The sequence below is a fragment of the Panthera pardus genome, unplaced genomic scaffold (genome assembly GCF_024362965.1).
Source record: "Panthera pardus isolate Hobbes unplaced genomic scaffold, ASM2436296v1 HiC_scaffold_15, whole genome shotgun sequence".
Lineage (NCBI taxonomy): Eukaryota > Metazoa > Chordata > Mammalia > Carnivora > Felidae > Panthera > Panthera pardus.
Window position 1 is genome coordinate 26,434,060 of NW_026526710.1, and position 12,263 is coordinate 26,446,322.

At 40.2% G+C, this 12,263-nt stretch overlaps 1 protein-coding gene across 2 annotated transcripts in view; it reads right to left on the reverse strand.

The window, feature by feature from the left end:
- Positions 1 to 2,619: 2,619 nt before the first annotated feature.
- Positions 2,620 to 12,263, reverse strand: part of CEP192 (centrosomal protein 192) — a 131,348-nt gene continuing 121,704 nt past the window's right edge. Inside the window, exons 42-46 of one of the 2 annotated variants that reach the window (XM_019433885.2) lie at positions 11,938 to 12,057; positions 11,369 to 11,490; positions 8,655 to 8,781; positions 8,145 to 8,203; positions 2,620 to 3,067 (exon numbers count right to left, since the gene is read on the reverse strand). In XM_019433885.2, coding sequence (XP_019289430.2) covers positions 2,926 to 3,067; positions 8,145 to 8,203; positions 8,655 to 8,781; positions 11,369 to 11,490; positions 11,938 to 12,057 — 570 coding nt within the window. In that variant the 3' untranslated portion in view covers positions 2,620 to 2,925. Of the gene's footprint in view, positions 3,068 to 8,144; positions 8,204 to 8,654; positions 8,785 to 11,368; positions 11,491 to 11,937; positions 12,058 to 12,263 lie in introns of both variants that reach the window. The other variant, XM_019433883.2, reaches the window with a different exon arrangement.

The following is a 12,263-nucleotide window of genomic DNA, read 5'->3' on the forward strand; positions in this document are numbered from 1 at the left end:
TTTTTGTCACTTCAAAGCACCTATGGACAGTCCTTTGCTTTTCCATACAAGAGTACGCCTAGGAATGCTTTGCTTCATTCTAAGTCAGGTTGCCTGCAGATATAGACCCTTTCCTCAGCTGCCTTATTGCCACTTACATTAAATACAGTGTATGATGAGTTTATTAATACTGTACTGTAGTCAACATCCATGCAAGTGTATACAATGGCCTCATTCAGAAAAATATTGAAAAGAAGGGTGATAAGAAGAAGATGATTATGGTGAAAGAAGGAAATCATTGAGAAGTACAAAGTGGCCAAAATTGCAAGATCTTATAAGAAGTCTACATCTGTATCTCATCTGCAGAGAAGGAGGAGAAAAGTGTGGAGGAATCCCTCACTGCAAATGAGATCAGGAGATGTGTAAAATGTGGGAAATGGAGCAAAATTTTGTACAAAAGCACCACCCAAATAAGGCTGTAGCAGTGCGAGCAATGAATCTGCTTAATGACAATGCAATGTCACATTTCTGTGAAATCCTCAAAAGGAGACAAAAGCAAGTGTCATTGGATAGGTTATTAAAGTTGCACGAAAAGAAAAAGATTCCAATGAGCCAATAGATAGCAGTGATTCCGTTAGTGATAGTGAAAGTCACCCCACACAATAACCCTCCTCTCTTGTCTCCCTCACACCAGCCACAAAGGTTTTCAAAAAGGTAAATGCAGGTTAATTTATTTTTCTTTACATTTTGTATTTTCTTATTTTGTATCATATTACAGTATTGTAATCACTTTTATATGAATATTTTTGGGTTGTGGAATGAATCATCTGAGTTTCCATTCTTTCTTATGGGGAAATTCTCTTTGATATACAAGTACTTTGGAATACAAGCATGTTTCTGAAACACATTTTGCTCACAAACCAAGGTTTTATGGTATAAGCAGAGGAGCCTTGGCTCTGGTCTACCTTTTTACAAACTGTAACTCTGCCTGCTGGTGTAGAAGGGCTTCCTGAGGCAGGAGCACCAGCAGCAGTGTGGGGAGGGGGCAAGGACAGCGGTTTGAAAGGATGGTGGCCCGGGCCACAGTGGCCACCTCTGGACACAGACTGAAGGACTTCTGTGAGACAGGTTCGGTAGAGTCAATGGGGATGAGGGTAGAACATCCAAACCTAGGGTTTTAGCTAAATAACTGGATGAAAAGTGGGGAAATTTATGGAGATGAGGAAAGCTAGAGAGAAACATATGTAAGGCAGGGAGTGGATCCAAGTTTGAGATGCCTATATGATAACCAGGTGGACATGTCCAGCTGAGCCTGAAGCTTACTGAAGAGTTTAAGACTCAAGATATCAATCTGGGAAGGGATGGGAAAGAAGGGGAACCAGCTTCTAGATGTAACTTTGCCCATTAGATGTTCTTCCACACTGCAGATCACAGTGAAGGGAGCCAGTGACTGGAGTTGCTTTACAGTGATGACTGGCTGCAGTCAACCACTGGTTCACATCCAACTGTTCCCCAAATTCCAAGCATCAGGTTTCCAACACACGGAAGGAACAGGAAGAAATGCATACCCATAAAAACATATGGTCTGTGGAAGGAGAGTCACTTTTAAAGTTTTTGTTTGCCTAAACCTTTTTTTTTTTTTTTTAACCTCCTGAGTGGAATGTAAAAGCCAAAGTGATGGTTACACAGAAATGTAACAATTCTTAGGAACTGAAAGACCAGGGCAAATATTTTTAAAAAGCAGTACCACCATTTCAAAATTTTTGAGGCTGAATGTTGTCAAATAAATACATGTTCAATCACGAAGTCACCGACATTGGATGTATGAATTCTAAAACTGGAGTAGGACAATATCAGTAACAGCAACAACTGTTTAACTTGTGAAAAATGTTTTTATAAATGTCTAAGCCAGAGAAATAAGGTAGAAGAGAAAAGAAGAAATGTTTTCCTGTCTCCAGCTCACCATCGCTGCTTCCAAACTGCTGTAGATTTAAGCCATCCAGGCAGCTTCCTGCACATTCCACGGTCTTTCTACTCCATCAGTAATATCCAACTGTGATCACCCTTACCCATTACACAATTGCTCACAATCTGGAATTTTGTTGCTCCAAAGATCAAGGCTATTAGCTGGGGCTCAGGGACTTAACAGTAATGGTTGAGAGGCAATTAATAATCATGTTCCTCCTGGGTAAAACCAGGTATCTGTGTCACCTTTTCTACCTCACAGCTCAAGATGACATAAGGGAGGACTCTTTTGCCCCCTCAGCGACTCACTGCCTTCCCACAGGCACCTGCTTGTGGAGCATACCTTCTATGCGGTGTTCTGGAGCAGCTGTCCCATCTGGCTTTAATTACAATAAATGCTATCTTAAAATACATCAACCTCTCCAATGTATTTGCACAGAATATGAATTCTGCTACTCTGGAGAAAAATAATTTCTTTAAAAGTACACTTCTGTTCTAATCTGGGCAATTAGCTAAAAGAAAGAAGGACCAAAGAAGGGATTTCTTAGAGGAAAGGAAACTGTGTAATTGGGGGGGGGGGGGGGGGGGGGATCACAAAACAGACCCAGTAGCTTGAAAATAATTAGAATAAAGCAATATTCTGATTTCTGTATTACATGATATAAAAAAGACAGGTTCAATGGAAATGGAAGTTTATTTCTGGTTATACCACATTAAAATATACACCATATTTATTCAGAGTATCATAATCAATGCAAAAATAGAACTCTCTTGTCCCCTATAAAAAAGTTAAGTACAATGCTGTGGGCTATATACATGATATTTTAGTCAGGTCTTCATTCAGTATTAGCTTCTCAAAACAAACAAAAATCTAGTTATCAAAACAATCTTACAAAATATATACAAAAGAATATTGCAGTGTAAAAACAAAATGAAGTTACCAAAATATAACTTATGTAGTTTACTTTGCATCAAATGTATCTAGTTAATTTTTTCAAGAGCTTCACCCATGAGTCGAATAGCAACACTCTTGCCTTCATCTGTTTGAATAACCAGCAAAGCTTCAAATCTGCCTGCCGACTTTGGTCTGAACTGCACAGGCATGTTGATATAATGCTGGGCTCTGGAAAGAGAAAGGAAAGGTCGTCGGCCTGGTGCTACAGCAGCACGTGCATCACCCACCACTGTAACCAGCTCCGTGCATGGCAGGGTGCGGTCGGATTTTGATGGAAGAACTCAGCAGAGTTATGTCTGGTTTAAATTTGGTTCTCATTTCTTTAATGCTATTATTTAACAAGAAACTGGCACAGAGAAGGGGAAAATCTAAAACCTGATTCAAATAGTATTGCATATATATTCCTGGCCATCCAAAAAAATAGGAAAAGGGAAACAAGAGGTCTGTTCTATTGCATGTGAAAGTGTTCTGTCCGCAGGCAGGTAGCCATCTGCCCAAGAAAGGGCAGAGGAACAGGGGACCCCCGACCCTCCTTCAGCAGCATGCTCAACTGGGGAGAGTATGAACCCATGCCACTCGTGCCGGTCATTAACAGGGCTGTGCAGGTTCTGCTCCACCAGCATTCGTGTGAACTTTTATTAAAAAACTGTCTTGAAAATTTATTTTTAGATTACGTTTGACCATTGAACAACACGGGTTTGAACTGATGTACACACGGGACAGCAGCATTGGCAGTGAGGCAGTGGGCATGAGCCTGCTCAGACTGAGTATGGCATCTAGGTCACTGCCATCAAATGCTGCCAAGAGGCCAGAGCTTGATGTACTATCATTTTCTTGATAACACTTTCTTTTCTCTAGCTTACTTTATTGTAAGAATATAGTACATAATACATTTAATATACAAAAGTTATGTTAATTGACTATGTTATTGGTAAGGCTTCTGGTCAACAGTGGGCTATTATAAATTTAGTTTTGGGGGGAGTCAAAAGTTATACACAGATTTTCTACCACATGGGGGTTGACACCCCTAATCTTGCTCTGTTCAAGGGTCAGCTGTATAGAGGCAGGTAATGAGTACCCTGTGTTTAAAAGTATTATGTTGGGAGGTTTCTGTTCACAAAACCAGGTCCCAAGAGCTTAAAATACACCTTTATCCTCATGGTGAATGAAACTACATAAAGTTCATCAAAGCCTATGTGATGTCACTGACTTTTAGTCTTGTTTTGAGTGAAAATTAATAGCTTTCAGACTTCCCTCAGAGGGAAGGTAGTTCATCCTTGAGTCTCATTTCCAAACTACATGTCTTAAAGTTCAGCAATCGGAACTGATATATGCTTTTGTTTCCAACACATTTCCTGTGTACAGTGTTAGCTTTTGGGTATATAATTGCAGTGGGCTAAAAATTTAGAAAACAGTTTTAGTATTTCAAAGCCCTTTTCCTGGATATAACTGATAATGCAGAATTTTAAAAATACATGCATACGTACACACACACACACACAAAATTTTTAAGTCTGGGTTATTTTCCCCTAATGCATTATACCCTAATTTCCCATGTCCAAATTTAAAAACACAGTACCTAGTGCCCGGCACTGACAAACTACCATTTTCTCTTTCATGTTAGCATTTCAGTACCCAGAATAATGTAGTACAATTTGCCAACTTAAGAGGCTTTATAACTTATGAATTGCTAAAAGTAATAAAATATCCTGAAATAAATCTGACAGATCCCATCATTAACAAATTTTAATATAGAACACAGAACTGTTCTATATTCAACTGAGAAAGTGTTTTAAAAATGTATTATGATAAACATATATCATCTGTTTTAGACTTACAGATACTCTGAATAAACTTGAATGCAATTTAGAAAGAACTATAAAATTTAACATAGTTCTAGAACACTTCAAGTAACATGGATATATTTACCATAGTACCTTGTACTATTATTAAAAACTGCTTTTAATCTCTGTCTACACACACACACACACACACACACACACACACACACACAACTTTAAACGTTAAAGGTAACAGTAAAGTATGCTGAACCCAGGGGACAGGTCTAGCTCAAAATCCCTTACCAGGTACCAGGCAAGGGCTACTGTTACGGCACAGGCACACAAAGAGTAAAGATGCTTTAAGAGAGGGACACAGTAGCTGTGAACATGCACTCAAACTGCCTCCTCCACTGCCTGCCCCCATCTACAGAACCTGAAAATTCTATAAACCATCATTTTTCTTTTCTTTCTTTTAATTTAAAAGGAATACTCTGTATAGGAAAAAGCAGCTCATTAGCACAGCCGAGGTACCATCACGAAGTAACAAACTGCTTGGTTCCTGTGTGTGCTGGTGAGAAGTAACAACAGCTCAGTGACAGCACTGTCCCTGGCTGTGACTTCTGTGAGAAAACCCTCGGGAATGAGACAGCAGGGTCTGGCAGGTCAGCAGCAGGAGACTGCCAGGACGCTGGGTGCATGCAGACGTGGGCACAGGAGAGGGGAAACATGTCACTAAAATGCCACAGCAGAGATTAAACTAGAATAAAACAATAGGTTAACAGAAGAACGCTTTTCAGGGCTAAGTGGGAACATGAATGAATTCTTTTTATGGAGATATGATAGAGATGGTCACCTAGAGCCCCCAAAACGACCTTTACAAAAAAACTGATAATCAGGGTTTCCTTGTCCCTATTACCTTCCTTATAATCTATTGCTTTAAGGGGGTATATCCCTGGGGCGCCTGGGTGGCTCAGTCGGTTAAGCGTCTGACTTCAGCTCAGGTCATATCTCACGGTTCGTGGGTTCGAGCCCCGCATTGGGCTCTGTGCTGACAGCTCGGAGACTGGAGCCTGCTTTGGATTCTGTGTCTCCCTCTCTCTCTGCCCACCACCCCCACTCATGCTCTGTCTCCCCCCATCTCAAAAATAAACACAAAAAAATTTTTTTTAAATAATAAAATAAAAAAAGGGGGGTATATCCCCAACACCCATCCATGTTCCCCGCCTCTGCATTAGACAAAACCCCCGGAACCTCTGGGTGAAGCTCTTCTGGCCTATTTATGTTGCAGTTCATATCCCAAAGGCCTCGGGGCACTTTCATGTGTAAAAGCAGCCCCATCATGCCTCACAACTGCCCCGGGGAGGTGCATACTTGTAGTAAGGCACTGATTACCTCATGTACCCTAGAGATGAGTAAAGTCACATTATTACTCTGGAAGGGTGGAGCTAATGGTATCATAGAACAAAGAACCATCTAATGAACAAAAACGCCACTAAAAGAAAGCTGGGAACTGCTTTTCAGATTCTCAGAAGAGATTCTGTTCCACCTGCCAAAGCAAGCTAATCACTGCTCTCCCCCAGCACTTGTATTTCATGAGCCCCTGTTCAAAGTCAAAGTGTCTAATATTTGGGATAAATACAAAAGCACTCAACACTTACAAGAAGAAGCACCATTATTTCAGTTTTGTGTAAAAATTTTCAAGTGAGCTACTGTAGCAAATTTTTGCTTCTGCAAAGTTGAAAGAAGTCATTCTTATGTATAAAGAAACCAGCTTTTCTGCTTTACTTTATGTAAAATTTTAGCCTGTGGAGGAGTCAGGAGAGAAGTTTTTCTGTGACCTGGGGTGTACTTCACTTGGTCTTCTCACTCATGTATTTAAGCAGCGTCCATCTACTGTTAACAGTCTAGCACCACCTGTCTTAAACCAGTAGGGCAAAGCCTCACTGACTGGAGGTCCACAGGCTGCTGGGAGTCAAGGACTCAAGAGTAGAGAAGCTGGAAAATGTTGTTAGTGTTTTTTGTTTTTTGTTTTTTAAAGTTAGGCCTTTCTGGGGCGCCTGGGTGGCTCAGTCGGTTAAGGGTCTGACTTCTGCTCAGGTCATGATCTCACAGTCTGTGGGCTTGAGCCCCGCATTGGGCTCTGTGCCGACAGCTCAGAGCCTGGAGCCTGCTTCGGATTCTGTGTCTCCCTCTCTGCCCCTCTCCTGCTTGTGTTCTGTATGTCTGTCTCTCCCTCTCTCAAAAATAAATAAACATTAAAAAAAAAACCAAATAAATGAAGTTAGGTCTTTCTCCTCCATGTGGCTGTTGAAGGGATTAATGGAAAAGCATGGACATGCAGGCAACTGTGGTGTTCCATCAAAATCTGTGGGGCTGGTCTTCACAGACCGCCCCCCCCACCCCCAGTAGGCTGGCTGAAATTAGGGCATTGTCAGTACTGCTGAAGATGTCACCACCTGCTGAGCATCTCCCATAGGGCCAGGTGCTGACACCCACAGATGGCTTACGTCAGCCTCCTAAGGAGCCCAGGTTGCCAGGAGCACTGCATTTCACAAATCAGGAAACCTAGGCTTAGAGACGTGAAGCCTATGATAACTTTCTAGATACATTCATTGTTTAATTTGCAGTTTGTGTCCTTAAGTCAGTCCCCTGGGAGGCAAAGGGAGTGCCAGAACCTCAAGTACAGGAATAGCAGGTTTGGAGGGAAAAGAAAGAGAAGGAGACGAGAGAAGGGCCTCCCCCACACAGTGTCTTATCTTTTCAGGATCTAGAGATACGTGTAACTTTCCAGAGTATGGCACTGCTGGCCTTAGTACCTCAGGAAGAGGCAGTCCTAGACTAGTCCTAGGCACAGTGGTCCAAGTTTTCATGCAACGTGTTTTCGGAATCATCTAATGCTAAAATGAAATACCTACGATTAAGTAGCTTAAAGATTCAAAGATGAAAAGAAAATTATTCTTCAGTGTTAAGTCCAATAGAACCCTACTATTAAACCGGTTTGAGATATCAATCTAAATGTATATCATATGGAAAATGAAGAGTAGCAAGGATTACAAGAAAATGAGGCCCGGATTTAAGAACAATATAGGGTATTTGAAGAATGACAACTAGAAAATATCATAATAAAAGTTTCCCCAGTTAATCTGGGAAGGTTTTTGTCCCAATTATTGAGAATTTAACTCCTTGATTCTTAGCACAGTGAAAATAACATTTAAAGCAGGAATTATTGTAAAGTTAATCACAAGATGATTAAGCTTCTATGTATTTATGCGGCTGGCAAAATACCAGATAACAGGAATCATATGTTAAGTCCAAACCATTGCACAAAGTTTGGGTTGTTAGACAGTAGAGCACACTTATGGGCAGTCGTGAAATGATTTCCCTGCAGGCTCCTCAGCTCTTTTTAGTCCTGAAAACAAAGTCCTGCACTAGGATGAGAACATTTTGATTTATAATAAACTCACCTCAAAGAATATTTTGAATGTTTGACGTAGAAAGGCTCTCTGGGACTTAAAAACTTCAGCTGGAATTTAATATGAAACACTTTATGAAATTATGCAAGTTAGATATTTGAGCATACTTAAAACATTTCTTTGAAGATATTTAGTAAATTTAAGTGTAGTCACAAAATTAGGTAATTGCACATGAAAACAAATTTAAAAGAATTTCAATATGAATTTATCCTAGTTCTGACTAGAGTAAATGCTATCCAGAAATATGTTGGTATATTGGTACAGAAGAAAGAGAAAATGAGAGAAAACTTTAAAAATGAAAATATGAAAACAAATGCTAAATATTTTCAATTCTTCCCATGAGTATCTTTCCAAATGCAGTATGAGTCATTTAAAAAATTAACTCATTATTATAACTTAAGTATAATCTATAAAACAAGCTTCTAAATTATTAGGAAAATATTTATAAAATAGTTGAATATATCCACTTTCCCAAAGCCCACAGTACTATTTCCAACTTACAGAGTGCGTAATGAAAGAATTATTTCGCAAGTTGACTTTCAGCGTCCTTGATTCCCCGACCCTAGTCGGCAGAAACTGATATACATCTTCTGGGGCATAAACCCCACGGTGAGTCAAGTCAAGCTGCCTGCTTTGGAAACATGTTGAAAAGTTAACCTATAAATTCCACAGTAAGTTAGGCTATATACATTAATCTTGAAAGTGTTGATTTGTGTTTTCTCTCACAACTCAGAAAATAGTTCTGTAACAGCAACTTCACTAGTCTGTGTGAAGAGAAAATGCCCACCAGAGCACTCAGATAAGGTGCGGGATCAGCCACTAAGTGGGACAGGACAGTACCCCTTTCTCCTCAGGGGGGGTGGGGCTCTAGCTCCCCGCTCAGCTCACACTCAATGCATCCACAGGTGTTCCCTTCACCTTAGTCCATTTCAGCTGGACCACTCCCAGTGCAGTCCATGGGATGATCCCCATTTTTCAGGACAGACTACCCTGAGAGTGGAACACAAGCTCTGGCCTCTTGGCAGCATTTGATGGCAGTGACCTAGATGCCATACTCAGTCTGGGCAGGCTAATGCCCACTCCCTCACTGCCAATGCAGCTGTCCCGTTGGCCTAGCCCTCAACATCCCTAACTGTTCTTCCTGCAGTCTCCGTAGGCAATACCATCTCAGTGATCCATCGACCCGACCCCATTACTTCCAGATCTGAGCCTCTGGGCAACATGCCTATCACCACACAATGATATGTCACCATAAATACAGACTAAACCCGGGATCTTTCTCCTCAAACCTGACCCTCCACTTGTTTTTCTGAGAGCCAACCTTGACCCTCTTTCTCTCTCAAGCCCCCTTACTCAACCCATCCACTGAGTCCTTCAAATTTTCTTCCTATATACCTCTCAGATCTATCCATTTCTCATCATTTTCCTTGACACTACTTTAATCCTGGTCTGGTTAATAATAGCTTCTGACTTGTTTTACCATATCTACCCTGGCCTCCTCCTAATCAGCCTGTACCACAGACAGAGGATTTTTCTATAAATACTGAAATCTGATCATGTCACTCAGTGGTTTCCAACAGCTTCCCAAATAAACCCCCAAGTTAACATCTGACATGCAAGGCTCTGTGTGGTCTGCCTCTGCCCACCCACCCTCTGGCCTCCCCTCACATACTCTCCCTCCCTCTGGGCTCTAGGCCTATGTGCTGCCTTTGGTTCCTCGAGGGCCAACGATCCCCACAAGCCAGTCCTCACAATGCTGGGAACTTTTCCTATGCTCTTTACCTCCATCATTTCCATTCATCCTCCTCAACTTAAAGGTCCCATTTCAGGGAGGCTCTTCCCAGGTATCACACATCAAGCTCCCTGTGTCATGTTTCCCATGTTTCCCATTTATTTCCTTCCAGTCCTTTCCACGAGTTGTAATCAAGCCTGTTAGTGAGATAATTTGTTGATGTGCTGCCTCCTCCTCCAGGAAGTGAAGTCCATGGAGGCAAGGACAAGGGCAGTTTTGCTTCCACTACTTGGCACATGGTGTGTGCTCAGTAATTACGAGATGAGCAGATGAGTAAACAGCATCAAAAGAGTGTGGTAAGAACACATACTCTTCAAAGGAGCCTAATTTCTTACAAAATACATTATTTACTATTAGAAAATAAATGACCACATTTATATTAAATTTAGTAGGTATTCAACATATATTTTTCTTATAAGCATCTTCCTCCAGAACAAAGTTAGATCTAAATATTAGTTACTTAAGGATTGTAAAAAACATGTGTATTAGGTAAAATAACTTAAATATTTTCATCACAACTGTGTAAGCTACTGGTATAAAATACACATTTTAAAAAGTTTTTAAGAATCGGCTTTTGTACAATGTTTTTGGGAACATAAAATGGTATGGCCACTTCAGGAAAACAATTTGGCAGTTTGTTTTAAAGTTAAACACATACTTTTAAACAGCGTGCCTGGGTGGCTCAGTCAGTTAAGTGGCCAGCTCCTGATTTCTGCTCAGACATGTTCGAGCCCCATGTCAGGCTCTGTGCTGTCAGCACAGAGCCTGCTTGGTATTCTCTCTCTCCCCCTGTCTCTCCCCTGCCCTGCTCACACTCTCTTTCTCTCTCTCAAAAATAAATAAATAAACATTTAAAAAATTAAAAAATATAAATAAAGTTAAACACATGCTTACCATGTGACTCAGCAATTCTACTTTTCAGGTATTTTTACCCAAAAGAAATTAAAAAAATATCTCCACAAAAATACACACAATAGTGTTCATAGCACCTTCCTTTATAATGGCTCCAAATGAGAAGCTACCCAAGTGTCATCATGAAAATGAATAAATTGTGATATGTTCACATAAAGCAATACTCAACAATGAAAAGGGACAAACTACAGACATACTCGACAACACAAATGAATCCCCAAAAATTATGTGTGGTGAAAGAAGCCAGACTCAAGGGGTGTGTATGTGTATGAAATTCAACAAAACCAACCTATGCCAAAAAATGAGAACAGAACAAATATTGGGGTGAGGGCAGGGCTGACTGCAAAGGGATGTGTAAGATCTTTCTGGGTGAGAGAAATGCTCTGTCTTGACTGGAGTGGTAGCAATGCATGGAAACTCATAGGTAAGGTCACTGAGCATTTTACTGTATATAATTATATCTCAGTAAAGTACTGGAAAATATGTCATAAGAATGACAAAAACAACATACCCAGGTACGAGAGCAGAAGCCTCTGATACAGCTGGTCTCCGGGGTTTAACTAAATTATCTAGTTTAATGAGAGAGTTTGTGGAAATTTCTGAATTTTCAGGCTCATTTTCTGTTTTGACACTCTGTATAAAAAAAAAAAATCACAGGGTGGGGGATGAGAAATCAATACTAGGAAAATATCTGGAAATTTACCCATTTGAATTCTACTATTTCCTTCTTAATTTTTCAAAGAAAACTTAAGATTTTTAAATTCCCTAAGTTGCAAACACTATACCTTATACTGTTCAGTTTCTTTTACACACACACACACACACACACACACACACACACACACACACGCTCTTAATCAAGTCAAACACAGATTTCATAGAGCCAAACCCAGACTTCAAACATGCCAATCAATCAAGGCAAATAAGAAAATTAAGATTACAGGGCCAGACAACAGAATTAATGAAATTAGAATACCAGGAAAATAGTCTGCACTTTCAGGACAGTTTTCCATGTCAATTTCACTTAATGTTTTTAATATATACACACAATAATTTACTTAAATTCAGTGTAACACTCACTTGTCCAGAGAGTTGAAACCTCAAGGTATGTTTCATGTGAGGCTCTTTAAGGGGGTGACACTCAACATCCCAAAACTGAGCATAATCTCCTCTATCTCTGGGCAAAAACATGATGGAGACCTACAAAACAACACATCCAGGGAAGAAATTTAGACGTAAATCTCATGTACCTGTAATTGGTATACGGTTTTGCACTGGCTAGTTTTGCCGCTAACTGAAAAAGAATTTGAACAATTCTACTTTTGGTGGTCTTGTTACTATATACCACATCCAAAATACATTTTTATTTAGAGTTCTATGTAACATATTCCTCAAAATGTAAATGT